Source organism: Oryzias latipes, chromosome 2, assembly GCF_053564925.1.
Source record: "Oryzias latipes strain Hd-rR chromosome 2, Olatipes_Hd-rR_3.1".
NCBI lineage: Eukaryota > Metazoa > Chordata > Actinopteri > Beloniformes > Adrianichthyidae > Oryzias > Oryzias latipes.
In genome coordinates this window covers 39,461,665-39,483,044 of record NC_136238.1, presented here as the reverse complement: position 1 = coordinate 39,483,044, position 21,380 = coordinate 39,461,665, and the positions used below count along the sequence as shown (strand labels likewise).

The following is a 21,380-nucleotide window of genomic DNA, read 5'->3' as shown; positions in this document are numbered from 1 at the left end:
TCATCTCCCAGCAACCCCAGTGTGCACTTCCTGGATGCCACACACCTGACTCTCAATCACTCAATCTATCATAGTCTACATAAGCACTGCACTGAGCCACACTCAGTGCGAAGTATTGTTTGTGCCACACTGCCGTGCGTACTGAGTGTTATATTTGGACCTGATCTTCTCTGACTCTGCCTGCTGCGTGCCCTGACCCTCGCCTGGATTCTGAGTATCTTGTCTCTCCTCTGATGATCTTATGCCTGTTATTGACTCCTGCCTGCCTGACCGATTAAGCTTTGTGGACTTTTAGCTAAGCTAATGCTGCATTTGGATCCAGCCGTCTGCCTGTTCTTGTGATACAGAGGCTTTAACAGGAACTCTAGGCCTTGCTCATAACATGCTAGACGTGTTAGTTGCATTACCGTATTTTCATACCCGTGACTCCCGACCTCGTTTGGAATAAGTAAAAAAAAAAAAAACAGACTGATGCTGCTAAAGCAAACATCACTGTGTCTATGCTAACTCCCAACCAAACATTTCCATTTGTAAGGTTCTCCAGATTATAAATAAGGCGCACTGTTGTTTTTATTATATAATAATACTTTTAAGTTTGCTTCACAGTGCAGAAAATACTATTAAAAAAAATGTTACTATTATTTTTTTGGTAAATAAAGACATTTCTTCATCTAAGAAAAATTTCATGTGCAGGTTTAAAAAATGTATAGAAGCACTTCAGTGAAATTTCGTTAAAATAAAATTCATGATTTGGGATCAAATATCTCTTTTACAAGAACTTTATAGATAATCTGTTGGTGTGATTTTCTTATCATAGGTTTCAGTTGATCTATTTGTTTCATTTGATTTTTTTTTTTTTTTTGCCAAGCCATGAAATGTTGTTTTTAGAGAAGTGCAGTTGGCCTATAGAAGAAACAATGTTTGGCATGTGTTCTATCATTGTTTATTATATCAAAGGTCATTATTATAAAAATGTAATTGTATTTTTTTAATTGATGTAATTGGAGCTTTTTTGACAAATTATTTTTATGCTAGATTAGCTTGTTCCTTTTTTATAGTGTTGTTGCATTAGTCGCAAATTTGGCTAATTTGGTTTGTTTTTAAAAAAATATATATTTTTAAATAACAAAAGTGTTGGATCTTTTTTGTAAACTTTTTGATTTTTAGAACATTTTTCCGATATTTGACACAATTTATCCCAAATCTTTACTTGTAACATCGTCCGTTCTTATTTTTTTTTTCCTGACGTCACCTTTGACCCGCTGCGCGCGCGGGCGCGCGATGTCGAATCAGTGCACTGGGAGCGCGCGCGCGCTGGTCTTAGCGAGGAGTAGGAGAGCTGCGGGGAGCGCAGAGGAGGGGAGGACCGACCTACCGGCTTGTTTTGCTTTTTAGCCCCCCCCCTCCTTCTCGGTTGTTCGCCGTTTTAATTTCGGCGGAACTTTCGTCTCCTGAGGGTGTGGGGAGGGGGGGTCTCAAGCTCGGAGGTCTGCCGCCGGAACTCGCACCGGCGGGGTCTGGACTAACGGAGCGCCGGTGGACCGGACAACCTCCGGGGTGGGGGGGTGGCTGCTGTACTTTGGTCCTCCCGTTTTATTTCTATTCTCCCGTCGTGGACACTACTATAATAGCTTAACTTCTTTCTTTTTATTTTATATATATATATTTTTTATCCCGCGCGGGGTTTTTAACATAAGTGTCCTAGCTTAACTTCTTATTTTATCCCGCGCGGGGTTTTCAACATTAGCCCTGGTCTGACTGAAGTTTCCCGCGAGGCGCTGAGGAGGAATAGAGATAAGGATCAAGAGAGTGATGCTCCGCGTCCCCCCGTTCTCTGTGGGACCGTTGTCGGTGAAATTCCCGGCTTTCCCCCCCCGTGACCGTTGACTGACGGCCAGCACAGCAGCATGTACGCCGGGCGCAAACGCCGAAAACCTGCGCAGAAAGGGTAAGTCTGCGGAGCGTTTGTCGGTAAAGAGCAGCTGACTGCTGACGCTAATTCTGGACGCACAAATCGTATTAGTTACACTCTTAAATCCTCCCCGTTTAGCACCGGCAGACAGTTTGTAAACATGGGATTAAAGCTTTGGTCGGATTTAGAGCTGCGCTCGTCAACGGGGCCTCCTGTAGGCGACCGAAGGAAGCGCATCTGGTAATTAATGTTCAGCTCTCCAGGGACGGAACCGCGACTTGGTGGGCCCGGGGGGCACCGGATTTAAAAATGGTCCCCCGCTTCTGAAAACATTTGAAAGAAGGAATTTTATTGGACTTGTTTGGATATTTTTGTTTTTCCATTTGGATTTGGGTTTTCTTACTTAAACATTTAGGTCATTTTTATTAGTTTTTTGTGGTTACTAATTTATGCAAAACACATTTTAGACGTAAAGTAGATTAAAGGTCCTTTCTAGAGAGATTTTATTTTAAAATCAGGATTAAATGATATTATTGAACTAGTGAAAGTATGGGAGCCAGTTGAGCTCGTGCTGGTTTGCGGCGCCTTCCGTCCGTGAGACCAGGGTTCGAATCCGGGCTGCTCCCTTTTCCCTTCTCCGCTGCTGTGCCGGTCCCAAGCCCGTTTAAATTGAGAGGGTTGCGTCAGGAAGGGCATCCGGCGTAAAACATTGCCAAGTTAACCATGTGACTCATCCTCGAAAGAGTGGTTGTTTCGCTGTGGCGACCCTTGATGGGAGAAGCCAATAGAGAGATTGTACTAGTGAAATTAAAATATATATAAAAACACCTTAAATTTAAAATAATCCTCTTCTATATTTAAAGTTTTATACTATTCACAGTAAGGACCATAAATATTTGGACAGAGACACATTCTTTCTAATTTAGTTTCTGTACATTACCACAGTGAATTTTAAATAAAACCACTCAGATGCCATTGAAGTGCAGACTTTCAGCTTTTATTCCATGGGTTGAACAAAAAGATTGCATAAAAATGTGAAAAACTAAAGCATTTTTTAAACACAATCCCTTCATTTCATGGGCTCGTAAGTAATTGGACAATTGACTTCCATGCTATTGCATGGGCAGGTGTGGGCAATTCCCTTGTTATGTCATTATGAGTGAAGCAGATAAAAGGCCTGGAGTTGATTAGAGGACTCGTGCTTGCATTTTGAAGATTTAGCTGTAAACAGACAATGTGTGGTCAAAGGAGCTCTCCATGCAGGTAAAAGGAGCCATCATTAAGCTGAGAAAACAGAAAAAAATCATGCAAGAAATTGCTACAATATTAGGAGTGGCAAAATCAACAGTGAGGTACATCCTGAGAAAGAAAGAAAGCACTGGTGAACTCAGCAACGCAAAAAAACCTGGACGTCCACAGAAGACAACAGTGGTGGATGATGGCAGAATCATTTCCATGGTGAAGAGGAACCCGTTCACAACAGCAAACCAAGTGAACAACACTCTCCAGGAGGTAGGCATATCAATATCCAAGTCTACCATAAAAAGAAGACTGCATGCAAGTAGATACAGAGGGTACACTGCAAGATGCAAGCCACTCATAAGCCTCAAGAATAGGAAGGCTAGATTGGACTTTGCTAAAAAACATCTAGAAAAGCCAGCACATTCTTTGTACAGATGAAACCAAAATCAACCTCTACCAGAATGATGGCAAGAGAAAAGAATGGAGAAGGCGTGGAGAAGCTCCTGATCCAAAGCACAATACATCATCAGTAAAACACGGTGGAGTCTGTGTGATGGTCTGGGCGTGCATGGCTGCTAGTGGCACTGCTAGTGGGAGACTAGTGTTTATTGATGACGTGACACAGGACAGAAGCAGCCCAATGAATTCTGAGGTGTTCAGAGACATACTGTCTGCGCAGATCCAGGTGAATGCAGCCAAACTGATTGGACGACGTTTCATTATACAGATGGACAACAACCCAAAACATTCAGCCAAAGCAACTCAGGAGTTTATTAAAGCAAAGAAGTGGAATATTCTTGAATGGCCAAGTCAGTCACCTGATCTTAACCCAATTGAACATGCATTTCACTTGTTGTAGACCAAACTTCAGACAGAAAGGCCCACAAACAAACAGCAACTGAAAGCTGCTGCAGTAAAGGCCGGGCAGAGCATTCAGAAGGAGAAAACCCAGCATCTGGTGATGTCCATGAGTTCAAGACTTCAGGCTGTCATTGCCAACAAAGGGTTTTCAACCAAATATTAGTAATGACCATTTTATTCAGTTATTTCATTTGTCCAATGACTTACGAGTCCATGAAATGAAGGGATTGTGTTTAAAAAATGCTTTAGTTTTTCACATTTTTATGCAATCTTTTTGTTCAACCCATGGAATAAATCTGAAAGTCTGCACTTCAATGCCATCTGAGTTGTTTTATTTAAAATTCACTGTAGTAATGTACAGAAACTAAATTAGAAAGAATGCGTCTCTGTCCAAATATTTATGGTCCTGACAATATATATATATATATATATATATAAATATAAATATATTAATCATATATAAATCAATCAAAACAAACATATGGAAGGCGTGTCCCAATGACCTGTAAAAGCCCCAACATGTGATCACATAGTTGAAATAAACCCACATATATCTTCGACTGTATATGAGACCTGGACTGGCGTACCAAACAGCAATTACCCACTGGTTGCCAAGAAGCTAAAATCCCATCAAAAATATCGAATGACCATTTTTTTTACGTTGTTTATTGGGTGGAGCCCTTGTGAAGGTGTCCAGCCCATTCCAGACTTCATTTCTGTCTCTAAGTATGAGGGCCATGGTCCTTGACTGGTGAAAGGAATTTTCACCTCTCTGGGTGGGTGGAGTGTTCCTCCTCCAGGTATAGGAGTTGAAATTTGTTGGGTTCCTGTTCAGAGCGTGAGATCGACAGAAGGATCGGAGCGGTGTCCCCCGTTATGCGGTTGCTGTACCGGTTCGTTTTGGTGTCGAGAGAGCTGAGCCAGAAAGCAAAGCTCTCAATTTACCAGTCAATCTTTGTTCCAATCCTCACCTATGGTCATGATCTCTGGGTCATGACCTCGCTTGTATTCAAGGTCCCCAATACAAGCGACTGAAATGAACTTCCTCCCTGGGGTGGCTGAGCCCTCCCTTAGAGATCACCCGCAGAGAGCTTGGAATACAACCACTTCTCTTCCAGTTGAGTTGGACATCTAGTGCGGATGCCCACTGGATGGAGGCACTGGGGAAGACAGACTTTGCTGGAGAGACTGCATCTCTCGGCTTGCCTGGAACCACCTCGAGATCCCCCCAGAGGAGTTGGAGGAAGTGGCCGGGGAGAGGGAAGTCTGGGGATCTTTGCTTACGCTGCTGCCCCCACCACCCGGTCTCGGATAAGTGGAAGAAGATAGATGGATGTTTTTTTACGTATTGTAAACAAGGTTGGGAGTTACAGGTTTTGAGAATGTGCTAACGCTAACGCTTCTACCCTGGCTAACATGTAGCGTGTTACAAGCAAGTTCTAATTACTGTAAAGGCAGTTTTCTCTGACTTCTTTTTCTCGCTTAATGTGCCGGAAGTATGACATAAGTTTCAAATGGACCAGTCAGTCTTGTATAAAATCGCCGATGTGAGGCCGCCCGTCTGTGTTTGTGGTCTAAGCGTTTTTTCCTAAGATACTCCTTGTCCTTTATCTCCAGGGCCAAACCTCCACCTGCCGAAGGCGCAAAGTCCAACCCGTCCAAACGGCACCGTGACCGCCTCAACTCTGAGCTGGACCGGCTTGCCAGCTTGCTGCCCTTTCCCGAGGACGTCATCTCCAGCCTGGACAAACTTTCCATCCTAAGGCTTAGCGTCAGCTACCTCCGCACCAAGAGCTTCTTCTCAGGTGGATACCTTTGCTATATGATGCTAATCCTTTAACAAGGCTTTCAGCCCTGCAGTTCACAGCATCAATCTTCATGAAGTCTCTAGCAGAGTTGATGTCCATTTGAAAGTGGAACATTTTTAGCACATTAGGAGGTGTTGTGAACGTTGGTGTTTAAAGCCCAGAGTTCCTCACGAGGCTTTTCACGCATCAGAGGAGACCTGTAGATGACATGCAGGAAGGACGGAAGGAAGGCCAGAGGGGTAGAAGCGGTCTGTTTGGGTCTGTTGTCTGACGTTAGTGTTAGTGTTAGCGTATTCACAATCCCGTATCTCCCAACCTGGTTTGCAACACATAATAAAGCAGACTGATCCTGCTAAAACAAACATTACGGTGAGTAAGCTAACTTCTAACCTTGTTAGTAAGAAAATACGGGCCGCAGTGGTGCAGTGGTAGGGCGGTCAATTATAAGATTGCAGGTTTGATTCCCACCTTGCACGCCCATGTTTCGAAGTGTCCTTTGCCAAGACACTGAACCCCACCTTGCCTCTGGTGGGAGGTTGGCGCCAGTGTTTGGCAGCGGAGCCGCCACCAGTGTGTGAATGTGAGGGTGAATGGGTGAATGGGCCTGTGACTGTAAAGTGCTTTGGGCCTTCGAAGAAGCTAGAATAGCACTATATAACTCTAAGCCATTTACCATTTACAAAATACAAAAAACACAGTCCGACATTGCTACATGTTAGCCGTGTTAGCGTATTCACTATAACACCCGAAATCAAGTCAGCATCACTAAACAAAACCGGAATGAATCCCCGTATAAGGTACACTGTCGTTATTTTAAAACAAATGAATTGCGCCTTACAGTGTGGAAAGTACAAACATTTAGTTGGCACTGTCAGTAAATCTTTTTCTGTGAGTGACGTTACATTCACTCGGTCCAGTATTCTTATACAACCAATGGTTTCACACACAAATGTGTGTGAAAGTGTGGAAATCACTGCACCCGTCGGTGGCCTCTGTGCCTTACAGACTCTGTTTAAGAGGAGCGAGGTGCAGCAGATCGGCTTTGAGGAGGAGTTAGCAGGCTTACCGGCAGAGCAGATGGATTTTGGTTAAGTAGGTCTGCGTGTGGACCTGTTTTAATGTACCCGTGGGGACCAGAACGAGTCTATAAGGCTGGATCCAGATCATTCTGGGTTGTGCTTAGGGGCCTAGACCGCATTTTAATGTTTGAATGGACTGGAGGTAAAGGTTTAGAGTCCAGGTGGAGAGTTTAGGGTCGACGAAGGAGCAGAGTTCCCATTAAGATAGTCAAACGGGTGCGTGTGTGCACGTTTGGCAGCCTTGAATGTGTTAGCAGATTTACCGTTACAAACAGATTGTGCGACGGTCCAAAAACAACAAACAGCCTTTAGGATCTGCTCAGCCAGAAAAACCTTTAAAGCGTGCAGGACGAGAAAACAGCGCTCTACATCTTTTCTGTTAGGTTAGCTTTGTGGTAGAAAAAGTGGGTCTTTCACTGGATTTTTTTTTTCTTTTTTCTAATGGATCACATACCCTCCCCTTTTTGCTCCCAGCCAGGCCAGCACGCCCGTCTCCGTCTAAGTGCCTGAACTCTGCGTGACCCGCTCTTATCGTAACATCTTCGTTCGGCACAAACGGCGCACAGGTCCGCTCTTTCAGCCCGTGGCCATGAGTCGACCCCAAAACCCCTCAGACAGACACAGATGCAGTTCAGAGTCCATGGAGATGAAAGAGGCTCAAACTTGGGTGGGTGGGGGTGGGGATAATCCACTTTTATTTTTGCAGATAGAAGGGAGTTGGGGGGTGCAGATTGGACAAAGTAGAATCCAATCTCTTGTGTAAAACAGAAAACATCAGCGCTGCGACATGATACAAGCTTGGAGAGATTACGCATCAAATCACAACACAAGCCGCAGTCACAGACGAGTCCATAAGTGGAAAGCACTGCTGGGGGGGGGGGGGTCACATCATCTGTGTGGGCTGGCATATTTAGGTCGATGGACTCATCTGTGAGATGGATGAAGGTGGAGGTCGGGACAGCGCGTTTGGAATGGGGATGTTCGGGTTTTTTTAACGTTTTTGTGAAATTTAGCATATTCGCCGAACTGAAAGCTGATCTTAAAATCAGGAGGGGGAGGGGGTTGCCGGATTCCCAATTGGGATTAAAGATTGTGTGTGTGAGTCTACATGGGTCTCAGAAACCCTTAAAGCAGATTAGTGTTTGTTTATGTAATTCAGCAGCTCTGTCATTTCATTTAGAATCATTCAAAGCTGTTTACGCCCCTGACTTCCTTGGCACAGAAATCTGATCTGGTCCACATTGACTTGCAGATACTACGAAAAATGTTATCCATATCGGCCAGTAGTGGGATGCTACATGTCCCTTTTGAGAGAAAGGATGTTTAATTCTCATGCTACGTTCAAACTGAGGTTGTGACGCGCGTTCTAGAATGTGCTTAACGCACTTTCCTGAGCAGCGTTTTCATAGCTACCCGTTGCTATGTACTTGGTGTGAAATGTCAAAGTGGTACAAATCTCGCGAATCTTGCTCCAGGCATTTTTCTTCCACACCTCTTGATTCCGACAGATGAAAGGCGTGGTGTCATAGAATTCCATCCGCGCAAAAATTGCAATTATGAATGTCTCCACCTTTAACAATTTTAATACGGTTGGCACTTCCGTGAATTAAAAGGGACGCCGTTGATATGTCACTGCCAAATCAGAGTCCCTGATTGGTCACGTCAAGTCATTTAACTGTCAACGCGCAAAAATGATCTTAAAAGCTTGCGTAGCTTGCAAGAGTTTTGAACAGGTGAGCACATATATGCGTGTTTACATAAACTTTTCATCGGATGTGGTCGCTTAAACGCGTGCGGCCGAGTAACCCGATTTCCCCGGTAACAGAAACCTTCCTGGTGTTTAAACCAGGTCACTGGAAAAAGGTGATTTTAACCTGCAAGAGAAGAGCAACCAAAGCATTTGTCCAACCCCGTGCCGCAGACCTGTAACAGTCTGTGGTACAGTCAAAACAGGATTTGTTATGGGTCAAAATCAAGTAACAAAAACCAAAACACACTTGTCGGGGATATCTAGAGGAGGTTTTAAAACTATTATGGATTGCCAAACGACCTACAGCTTGGCAGCTTGAAATAATCAACTGTAGCAATTTTCACATTTTTGCACATATTGGAAAAGAAATCTTTTGTTTGAGCGATCTTGACTAAATGTCACTCAAGCTCTACCAGGTTAAGTTTCATTGACCTTTTGCCTGGGCAAATTTGTTTGTTATAAAGTTCGTACATTTTCAATGGCGTTAGCGTAGCGAGCTTGCAAAAGCAGTGTTCCCCTGTTGCTTCCATTTGTCATTTCCCACACACAACAAGAATGTATGATACTCAGCAACCGGCTGTCTATTGTTACAAAGATGCTGCTAATAAAGTTGTTCATATGGGGCATTCACGTTGGTTATTATATTTCAAAAATGCAATTTTTTTTTCCATATGTATCTGTCGCGCCTGAAAAAGTCGCATGAGGCTGAACTTGGCGTCCGATTTTTTTCAGCCTCCACTTTGATAGTTATGCGTTACGGGAAAATCTGTATCACTTTTTAATGGTTCCTATACAAGATCTAGAGTACAAATAAAGTTTAAACCAGGGTCCGTGGCCGGAAAAAGGTTGGGGACCACTGGACCAAATGACTCTGCAAAACACCACCCCAGCAGCTCTGCAACCATAGACTTACATACAACGAACCGCTAATCTCTGATGTAACTCATAGGACTTGTGAAACACGATTTTGTAAGTGGGAGAGTGGGTGGGACTGCGTACGGAGAAAATGAGTCCATGGATCTGCCAATAGTAAATACACAATCCAAATGAAGGACGAATTGGAGCGTCAATGAAACCAAAGCATCTGGTAAACCTGACGTAATTAATAGAAATCAAGTCACAAAGATTGTTTTTGTTGAATGAAGCTATACAAACAATTGTTTCGAGTGTATTGTTTGACTTTTTAACTCAAAAGGTAATGAGAAAAAGCTCCCTTCTAAAACCAGCATTTGAGGACTGTAGCAACCCTGACTCAAAGGGCTGTTAAATGTCATTTTTTGGATTTCTTTATAACCCATACGTACATTGAAAAGTGTAAGAGAAGATTTTCCCAGATGTATCACTAATGAACCATGTTAAAAAACAACGGAAGAGGTACGAATAAACCATGCAAAGAACACGTAAATCAACATAGAACATGAACGGTGCGTCATTTATATATATATTTATATGCAATTCATTAGTCATTCTTGCATCAATTACGTAATTTTAACGTAATGTGTGCGCCGTATACGCAAAATAAAAGTTATACATGGGTGGTACATGCATAGAAATACATGGAACAGTCGTGGGAAGACACAAAATTCCGTATGCATCTTGCAAAAATAACGCACAATAGCACAATTCACGTAAAAATTCAGTATAAACTACGTTAAATAAGAGTAAACTACGTAATTTTCAACCGACCAAAAATTTTGAACATTTAAAAAAAACAAATTCACGTAAAGACTCGTCGGCCGAAACCTTCGACGGACAACTGAGCACATCAACGAATGACCAAAGAAAAAAACACACGAATTATCACCACTTATGTATCTCAAAAGACTGAAATTTCGTATGTGGAAAATGCGCCAACTGCACATAGTGGCTGTGTGACACTGTGTTTAGAGACGCACACAGAGCAAAGAAACACTGGTTGCTAAGGATAATTAGAAATGTTACTGTAGGTTAAAGAACTGAAAATCGCTGCACACATCAAGGAGGCTCAGAGGCACAAAAACCTGTATGGTTGCCGAGAGCCATCCCCTTCTGCAAGACCACCTTCAGACCAAATCACAGAGTTTCCTCTATCATCTAAAAGCTGGGACTTTCACCACTGGCCTTGCAGTTTTTATATGTGCCTGCTTCATATTTGGGGGTTTTATTTTAAAGGCCGCCATGAATATTTCAAAGGGACATCTTGAAGCGATGCGCACACAAACACGCCACAGTTTGCAGACAATGCTCTTTCGCTGCAGCCCCTTCTAAAGCTCTGAAAAATTCATCTCAGTCCCCCCCCCTGTGAATATGTCAGGCTGGTGGGTGGATGAGCAGCAGGATTGCACGGGCGATGTGTGTTGTCGTCCCCCAGGACAGACTTACCGCTGTCGGTTGGTTTCCTCATCTAAGTGTGTGGTGGAGGTGAACTCTCAGGTGCTCATGATGAGGTACTGCTGCAAGCGTGTGTCCCAGATGCAACGTACAGGTGTGCACCCACAGAGAATAAAATCAGGACATATTTAGACGTGTCTGGAGCTTTCCTGTTCTTGCTGTTCCTCTCTAAACAAAACATTGATGAAAGCTGTTTTGTTTTTCCAAAAAGGTCCAGTTATACTTCAATATCCATGTCTGGGTGAAAGCAGCTGCATCCTTCCTAGACTTTAAAAGATGATGCTTCTCAAGAACCACCCATCCATCCATGGACAGACATAAACTTGTTTACCAGGGTTGCTGCCATTTCTTCCTATTCATTTAGCAGGAATCCATGGATGGATGAATAGATCCATGACAGATTGGATGGATGGTAAATGGTGAAGCACTTTACAGTCACAGTCCCATTCGCCCATGCACACACACAAAGATGACAGCTGCGCTGCTGTACACGTGCGCCAACCTATAATTACTAGGAGCAATGTGGGGTTCATCATCATGCCCAAGGACACTTTGACTTGTGGGCAGGCAAGGCGGGTACTAAACCTGAAAACTTTCAATCAGAGGTCTACCACAGCCACCCAATGGAACAATGATAAATGGAGGGATCCTTTGACGATGTATGAATCCATGGATGGATAGAATCCTTCGATGGATGGATCCATGGGTAGATAAATAGGTGGATCCATGGGTAGATGAATAGATGGATCCATGGGTAGATAAATAGGTGGATCCATGGGTAGATGGATTAATACATTAATGGATGGATGGATGGTTGGATAGGTAGATAGATACATGGATAAATGGATGGATTCATAGATGGATGGATGATTCAAAGTATGGATACAGTCTTTGGAAGGATGGATTAATGGATGAATTGATGGATGGATCCATTGATGGATGAATGAGTCAATGGATGGATAAAATCCTTGGATAGATGTGTGAATAGATTAATGGATGGATGGGTATATAGATACATCAATGGATGGATGGACGAATAGATGGAAGGGTCCTTGGATAATTAGTTTCTGAGGAGCAGCACCATGTCACTTTTATGAAGAAGTCGGCTGTTTTTATCGTGGATTCTTGGACAGATGGATCCATGGATAGATTGGTCAGTGGATTTTTGCTGCTGTCTCATCAATGGACACCTGTTTCGTCTCGAGGAGAACCTGAGATGTTTTAAAGCTAGCATCGTGAATCTCTGAGCTTCTACATGCAGATCAGATGCAGATCTGAGGCTCAGATGCAGCTTCTTCCTTTTGTGTTTAATGAATGAGGCTAACAGAGAAACACACAGGCGTCTGATTGGCTCCTCGCACTCATGTGTTCTCCTCCGTGCTTGTGTTCCCCTCTGTTGTGAAGGTTTTATGGGATGTTGTTGTTCCTTCCTCACTCTAAGTTGTGCCAACACGTCTCTTCCACTCCCGCTCACGGCCGCCTCGGGCTGTTGCTGCCGCCGCTGACGTCAGGCCGCTAAGTTCTCCCTGCGCCCGCCAGCCTCTCAATTATTGATGGCCCGCGTCCTCTCTGCTCTGTGTTTGCGCTGGGCGGCTCAGCGGCGCACAAACGTCTGGCGGCGCATCAGAAGCGATCATTAGTTTACATGATTGTGTTTTGACCGGAAACACTGATTCAGAGATGTGACTTTAAATTTTCATTTCATGGCTTTTTCTCCATGTTTGAGATGAAATTAGATATAGATTTACTGCTCCCTCTGGGCTTTATTAAATGAACATTTTCCTTTACTGTCATCGAAGCTCCATCTTGGTGACTCAATTTCAGGAGTCCTTTCTTGTTTTTTGCAGTGGCGCTGAAGGACCAGCCCCCTAATGGCGTCACCCAACAGGACGGGGGCTTTAAGGCAGCAGCGGCCGCAGACGGTCAAATCCCCGAGGGCGAGCTGCTGCTGCAGGTGAGTGACCCTAAAAAGAAAACTGTTTAAGAAGAAAAACGAGCATCTTAGGTCTCTGGTTTCTATTTAGACGTTTTCCTCCATTACCTCTTTAACATCCGGACGCTTCTGATGTTTACGTGGCTGCTTCATCATAGAGACGGTATTACCTACATATTCAAAGTAAAAAATTAAGTTCTAATTCGAAATTAAAAGTTTTAAAGTTTAAATTGTTGTAGTACCTCAAATGACCACTAAAGGCTGGTTTCAAGTCATTTTTTAATGTACTTTCGTGTTGAAAAGTCCAGTTTTACAGCAAAACCAAAGCTTTTTACATCCTGGTGTCGAAATTTTCTAATTTTGAACACTGTAGGGAGGATTTTTAATCTAATTCAATGTTCCAGAAATTCCGCATAAATAGGGGCGTGGCTTTTCTTATCTGTAAATTGGTGGTAGTTGTAGTTTTGGGATGAACAAACTCCAGTTAATAAGCCCATCCCCCTACAAAGCTCTTATTTAAAAAAAAATCTGAATTAATTAATTAACTCAAATGGGGGCGTTTTGCTAACGACTCTCATGTTAAAAAATGAAACTTTATATCAAAAACAAATGTTTTTACAGCCTGTTTGGGTCAAAAACTGCCTTTTCTGTTCATCAAACCTGTTGGGAGAAATTACTTTTAATTAACTGTTCAGAAATTCTCGCATACATAAGGGGCTTGTTTAATTGTTTTTTTTTTTTAATTGATGGTTTGTCCCGCCTATTTTTGGAATATTACCAAATTGGGCGGAGGAAACTCTTATCGGTAAGCCTGTCCCATTTTATACCCTTTTTTCTGTATTGAAAGATAAAAAATGTTGGAGTACCTAAAAAACCACTAGAGGCTGGTTTTATAGGGGATGCGGGGGAGGGGCATTTTCGCATATCACCAGTTTTTTTAAAATAAGGGACATGTTTTTTTATTTTTTGTGGCAGGTGGACCCAACAAAACTGTTTGTCCCGCCTATTTTTGGAGTACTCCTGAAGTGGGCGTAGCAAACGCCAGTTAATAAGCCCTGTTTCTACTAATCAGAGCCCTGTGGGTGGTCTCAGAGACCTGGTATGTATTCGTTAGGTACCTAACCTACTCGACCTGACAACCGGCGGCCTCTCCCGCCCTCGACTGCTCCGTTCCATTTCAGACGGCGAGCCATGAATTATACAGACCCGGTGAAGGCGTGAATTATTGATGGCGTGACCAATGCCAATGAAAGCGCTTGAAAGTATGTGCTTGCGTTGTAAAACGTACATGATTGTGTGTTTGCAAAGCGGCAATAATACAGCCATGAAGAACACGACAGGTGAAAGGCGGAAGCAGAGCCTCCTTCCTGTCCGAGTTTCCTCTTCCTGCAGGAAAAAAAAAATAAAACGTTCGAAATAAACTCCACATAACTCTGAGTCCTTATCTCATCCATCACACACACACAAACATTTACACTCAGCCTGTGTGCTACTCTGCACACTGGATCTGTGTGCATTTATGTGTTGTGGGTGGGGTCATGTTTTGCGGCCTGAAGCATCTTTCCAGTGTTTAAATCTATAATCTCTAATCCTAATCTGCCTGATGGATTCTGTTTAATATCGTCTGGTTTGGTTTTTGCATTCCCTTACAAAACCTGACCTGAATACTCGTTCCCCGTTTGAACTCCACAATTGTCGTCACGGTCACTGTGTTTTTGTCGGACGTCTATGTGCTTTACATTTATCTGCCTTTAATCCTGAAGGAATGTAACCTGAAATGGATTTTTCAACGTTTTAAATGAAACCTTTGCATCTTTAATCCAGTAATGGCCGCGGTCAAAACTCCAAACATCAAACAGCAACGCACGGATAAAACGATTAAAAAGTAAAATGTATAGCATAAGAAAATATTGAAAAAGTCAAAAGGTAAAATAAAACATTGTAGTAGATTCTCATTCTTTCTCAAATGGCTCTTAAGAAGATTTTTTTTTAATGGACGATGAGGATGTTTGTCAAATGCTCAGAACAGACTGAGAACTCTGTAAATCCAGGAGAAGCTGATTGTGATCAGAGGCATCGAACTGGGGTGAATGGGAAAAAAACTCAAAGAGCTACGGGAAAACAAATAGAAGAATCTTAAAATGAACTAAAGAATAGCAAGGATTGGGGCGCAGTGGTTTGTCTTTGGCTCTCCAGACAGAACACGAGGAGCAGCATTCTAGATCTAGCTAACTCCAAAATGTATCCACATAATTTATCCACACAGTGTGTTCAGACTGGACACATTTGGTTTCCTTAAAGTGAACAAGAGTTCGTTTCCCCCGATAATCCAGAGCAAATTTTTAGTCTTAATACCGATGTCCCGATGTAGGCTGACTGACATCACGATGGAGAGACACCATCGTGATGCCACGCCCCCGCCACGCTGCGAGTCGACACCATAAGCCGCGGTTACATGTGCAAAATATCTTGATCGGATAAATGGTCGGATTAGAATTCATCCGTGTAAATGGGCCCAGAAATACTTTTTCCGATTTTAACAAATGTTCACATGGTCACACTTTCGGTCGGAATAAATCATTCGCACATGCGCAGTAGTGTTTGAAATACCGGAAGAAGAAATTAGTTCTGCTGTAAACAAGCCAAGGTGCCACATACATAGGTATCTGGTAGCTCGGTAATATATGAGACGATCTTCTAAACGTGCTTTTATTAATGTTATGGTTATAAAGCGCCTGTTCGCTCATCATTTTAATTTTTACTCCGTGTGGTCAGTGCTTTTTTTGTTTATTACTTTTGGTAAAGTCACTTCCCTCAGTTTATACTGGACATTATTTTTTCATCGCGGATGAGTCATCGGTTGGAAAATAAAATAAAAAAAGTAAAAATACGAATAATAATGGATATAATAACGAAAAATTTAAAATACCCCTCCCCCCCAAGATATCGTCGTCAATCCCGATGTTTTACTGTAAGCATCGTCAACTGCCAATTTAAGGAACACCGCCCAACCCTATAATACACCCAGTCAGACCCTGGTCTGGGACCAGGAACCGCTGACCCATCTTTGGAGTTGGTCTCAGTTCGTTTCCAATCAGACTGAGTAGGGTTGTGTATTGGCAAGAGTCTGGCGATACGATACGTATCCCGATATTTTACCGTAACATATTTTCTTTCTTTTTTTTTTTTAAGATGACTTTGAAAAAACTCTACCTGAATTTCATTATGTATTCTATTGTAATAAAATGGTCAAATTCAGTTTATTTAATGATCACACTGTTGAGCACTGAAACTGTATCTCAGATATAAGTGGCTTTTACCAAAGCAAATTCATGGTGCTTTTATTTTGGTAACTAAAAATATAGAGGGGACAGTCAACGTTGTCTGATATCCACAACAAACTACATTTCAGTATAAGAAAAAACTAAAAAAATGCATGTGTCTTAACCAATACGTTTCTATTGGGGAAATAAAATGCTGTTTATTTTCAACTTAATGTAACTTCTCCAGTAATTTTAAAAGGTTCAGGAGCCTGAATGGTGCTTCAAAAATAAAGGGTGGGGGGTGGGACACTGTTTTTTTCCAGAAACAAAGTGTGATGATCAGGCAGCATGACAGAATAAAGGGAAAGTTGTTTTAATGTGGCAAAGGTACTTTGTTTACATATCAATCTGCTCTACACCGTTGCAGCCACGTCAAGCGGAAGTAAACTAGTAACGCTGATCACAACCATGTCGGCCTTTTTTCAGAGCGTTGTACGCATCACTCTGATTCATCAAGTCGCTAAACTAGAATCTTTTGCTGGGAGGTTCTGCAGAAGATTTGTAGTCACATGGTTTTGTTTACAAGCTATAGTCTGGAACAGGAAAGTCTGCTTGACAGGAGTCTGAATACAGACCAAACGCAAGGTTCAGGACCCGATCAGGACCAAATTAAGCAGTCTCGGTCCAGACTGAATGATTTTCCCAGTCTGAATATGCCCTTAGAGGTTTTTGGATGTAACCAGGCAGGATTTTGTTGGTGTTTTTGGGAATCTTTTTTCGATTCTGCTGTTCTTCCTTAAAACCTTAGTCACATGCACCCTTGAGTGGGGTAGACCCGGGGCCGTGGAGGGTCATAGAGAGCAGCCGCCGCATCTTAAGAGGAGCGCAGGTGTGTCTTGCAGTTCCCTTTAGAAACGTCATGAAAATGGAACATTCAATTGTCTCGAGTTTGGTAAATTAATCCTAAAGTACACAAAGTATGGATGTTGCACAGCTGATGCTGTAATCCAGTGGCTTTCCACCAAACCCTAGTTGTTAGTAAGGTGTGAGTGCTGGCGCCTGGACTGTGGAGGTGAAATTCTTTTATGCTGCATTTGCAGCCAACGCGATTCGTCCAAAAATTTTGCGTCGGCCGCCTGCCTCTCTTTCAACGCGTCAAATTCACTACTGGGCGCTTTTCCAAAAATGTGTTCATGGTTGACGAATGTGACGAATTCTTCATCACAGTGTAGACTCAAACTCTGGACGTTTTGAATGAACGCAGCTTATTAGTCAGGCTCAATTATCACGTAAACAGCAGGCTCCTTGCACGGTCTGCAGGATTTGAAGGGGTTTAAAAAAATGATAACATTTGTACATCACTTGCGCTTTGCCCTTTTCTGTTGTTTAACCCTTGTGCTATCCAAGGCACTTTAACATCATCTAGACCCACTAGACAGTGCTCTGAACCTTTTTTCTTCAATGATTTGTGATCTTCACTGGTGTCCATGGATTACATGAAATCTTTCCACCTTTATCCACCTTTGTCATGGTAGGAAGAACACGTCAATGTAAGAAACGGGGCATCTGGACCCCATAGGATAGCATAAGGGTTAAGCGTTCGCTACAACCTGTCGCCTACAGCATGCCCGTAGAGAAAAGTTTTTACAATATTCGCTCTCCATTGAACGGTCTACTCTACGACCTTGATACTGCGTGCCTTGAAGAGATTTGCCCTATTTTTTGCCCATTTCCACCTCTGTAACTAAGGGTTTAGTAATTTAGAGGACAATGTTAGACAAAGTTCCTGATTTCCGAGGACGCCAAATCCAAGTCAACCCGAAAGGAAAGAAGTAAATCCGAGTATCAGTGCAAACTCCTCGCTATCATCATGACGTTCATGTGTAGACGATGCAGCTGATTCTTCTCAGCTCAGAGGCATGGTTGGAGCGCCGTGACCTCCTGCCACGACGTGGTGGATCCTCAGCACGACTAAACGAGGATGCGAGGATGACTGTGCCAGCGCACGCGTCCGATCCGATAAAGAGAGCTCCGTTGCTGAGACCTCCTCCTCGTCCTCCTCCCCACCACCAAGGTGTGGGCGTTTGCTGGCTCTACGCCGTGTTGTGAAACTGTGTCATCACCTCCTCCCGGAGCCCCCGGGGCTCCAACCAAGACGAGTAGGAGCGGTGACGGAGGTGTTAGTCATCCTCTTCCTAGTAGGTTCCTCTCTGACCTGACGTTCACTCGTTTTCTGCCTGGGGGGGCTCTCATCCTTGCTTCCTATTGTTTGCATCTTTCTTTTCCAGATGTCCCATTTCTTTCCTTCTGAATCAGAGAGCTTTGTTCCATAAAGATGGATAGTATTTTGGAAGTATTGGTTGAGATGAAATACTAACTTATCTGCCTAAAACAGGGCTTTAGGAGTAACCAAAAAAAAAAGATCTTCTTTTCTTTAACATGATGGATCTCCATGTTTGCTCCTTGCAGGCTCTCAACGGCTTTGTCTTGGTGGTGACGGCTGAAGGCATCATATTCTTCTGCTCCCACACCATTCAGGACTACCTGGGCTTCCATCAGGTACTCTGCTGCACACCGCGTTCTGATGAGATCTGCTGCAGGTCCGGATCATTGTATATGAGAACTGGACTGTGTAACCCCCCCCTCTCAATCCAAACAGAAAGTACTTGCTGGCTTCAAGAAGCCATAATTCCATAGCTGGTACTCAGCTTTAACATAACAGCTTTAACATAATCCCCATTTTTTAAGGATATTTTGGCGGTAGCACAAATTATTCAAGTTATAAACTGACCAATCAGATACCTCAATAAAAGTTTGTGGTCTCACAACATTCCTTCAAAGCCTTTGATAGACTTCAAGTGGTAGGGGTGTGACCTTCCAACAAGCTCACTACTGATTGATGAAAGTGGTTTCCATAGAAACTATTTGACATCTGGCTCCAACATGGCGTATTGCGGTAAAAGGATATAGGTCATTTTCTGTGGTTGACATCACATGGACCCTGTCCGCTTCTCATATAGAGTCAGTGGTTCAGCTCAAAAAGAGAGTTCCTACAAATACATCAAAGCATTTAAAAGTGGAAGAAACGATGGATATAATCCATTCAGGTGTAAAATGGATAATAGTTACTAAAGTTGTAAATTTTTCAATAAAAACTAGCAAAAAAAACTGGTTATTAACCCACCCCTAATAGAGAAAGACTAACAATAATAGGTCATAGGTCCATGATATTCCGATACCTCTACACATTAGCCGCGTTAGTATATTCACAATTCCTGTAACTCTCAACCTTGTTTTTAAAAAATAAAAACAAAACAGACTGATACCGCTAAAACAAATGCTACTGTTACTAGGCAAACACCCAATCTGGTTGTTAACATGTAAAAAAACAAAATACAGTCCGACACCGCTACACATTATCTACGTTAGCTTAATCACAATACCTGTAACTCCAACCTTGTTTTTAACGCGTTAACAGACCGATACAGCTAAAACAAACATTACTTTGACTATGCTAACTGCCAACCTTGTTCGTAACGTGTAAAAAAAAAAACAGAGTCCGACACGGCTACATGTTAGCCGCGTGCGTACACTCATAATAAAACCCAACCAAACATTGGGTAGCGTGTTATTGTTTTAACATCAATAAGCATAAAGGGAATATATGGTGCACTGTTCTTTTTTAGAAAATAAGCAGAAAATAGTAATAATGCCCACACTTAAGTGTGTTTCATAATTAAACACGTTTTTTGTTGTTGTTATTCTTATGGGTCAAAATGCGGAGAAGAATTTCCCCATTGTGGGATAAATAAAGTATCAATTATTATTATTAGTAATTAACAGCAGGAACACAAAGTAATATGTGTTCCGGTACCATAAGTACCGGTCCTGTCTGAAATTTCAGATTTAACGCTCAAAGAGTCAGGAAGGAACATTTTAGAGCATCCATCTCCAGAAGAGGGTTCTCCTGCAGGACTTGATTTTGCAGTTTTGGGAGCGCCGAGCGGGCGCCTCTCCACTCTAAGGGTTGACGACGTGCACATATGGAGCAGGAGCTGTAATCCCATTAGCCTCACAACAGAGCACAGCTTCCTTCAGTCTAATCTCATTTAGGAGAATGTGCTTATCAATTTACCCCAGTCTGTCTGTCTGTCTGTTTGACTGACACACTCTCCGCCCACTTCCCCGTCCACCTGAGGGACGTCACCTGTTGTTGAGCAAACAGACCCGTCTTGTAATAAATGCGGTGTTTGGAAACAGCGGCGCTCCTTCGCCCGACAAGAGCAGATAAACGAGGCCTTGACATTAAGAGCGAAGGGGACGTAAAGGAGCTCCATCATGGCTGAAGCTGCTCAGATGCCCTCAGATTAGAAGATGGAGGCTGAAGATCACTCATTGGATCATGTGCTGAAGACATGTCAGCTGCTTCCATGCCACTGATTATTATAATAGGGTAAATTATTTCATCTTTAATGTTCCGTTTTCTGGAAAAAAAGTTCTCCCGAAGATACTAAAAAAAAAACTGTGGTCTGATCCAGGGGGTGTGAAGTCCAGATCCAGTTTAAGGAATGTTTGAAAATCATTTCAGCCAACACTTGAGCCTGTCGACATTCCTTCTGGTGACCCGCGGCTGACTCCTCCCCGCCGGGAGGGTGAGTTCTGCCCCAGTCCAAAGCCGGTTTCACGGCCGCCCCGAGCGACCAACATCGCAGCCACAACTGGTCTTTGGCTGGGTTCCACAAATTTGAATCAAAGGTTCTGCGACACTGGATTTCTTTTGGCTCCACTTCAAAGCAAACAAAATCAAACAGACCCTTCAGAACATTCAAAAAGTGGATTTAACAGCTTAGGATGATGAGAGAGAAACTACAACTTCTATTTTTTTTTCAATTACTTTTTAAGCCACAGATCCACTTGTGGCTACTTGGTAGCTCTACTAAAACTATAAGAGCCAAGGGCCCTGCTCAAGGGTGCCTTAATTGGTGTGTGGAGGGAAAACCTCAGGTTCAGTCCTGCTGGTCTAGTTACATACACAGCAACCCTCCAGGCAAATGTACTAAGTCACCATGGCTCCAACATGTATATAGACGTATGAACTTAAGTCTTTTGGAAGAACACATGGGATACAAACCAAAATATGAACGCAGCAGTTGGTTTTTATC

At 42.9% G+C, this 21,380-nt stretch overlaps 1 protein-coding gene across 2 annotated transcripts in view; it reads left to right on the top strand.

Annotated features, from left to right (window-relative positions):
- The first annotated feature begins 576 nt into the window (after positions 1–576).
- The window catches only part of ahr1b (aryl hydrocarbon receptor 1b), a 46,539-nt gene continuing 25,735 nt past the window's right edge, over positions 577–21,380 (top strand). The window contains exons 1-4 of one of the 2 annotated variants that reach the window (XM_078930202.1): positions 577–1,948; positions 5,633–5,820; positions 12,870–12,976; positions 18,688–18,777. In XM_078930202.1, coding sequence (XP_078786328.1) covers positions 1,908–1,948; positions 5,633–5,820; positions 12,870–12,976; positions 18,688–18,777 — 426 coding nt within the window. In that variant the 5' untranslated portion in view covers positions 577–1,907. 2 annotated transcript variants of the gene reach the window in all.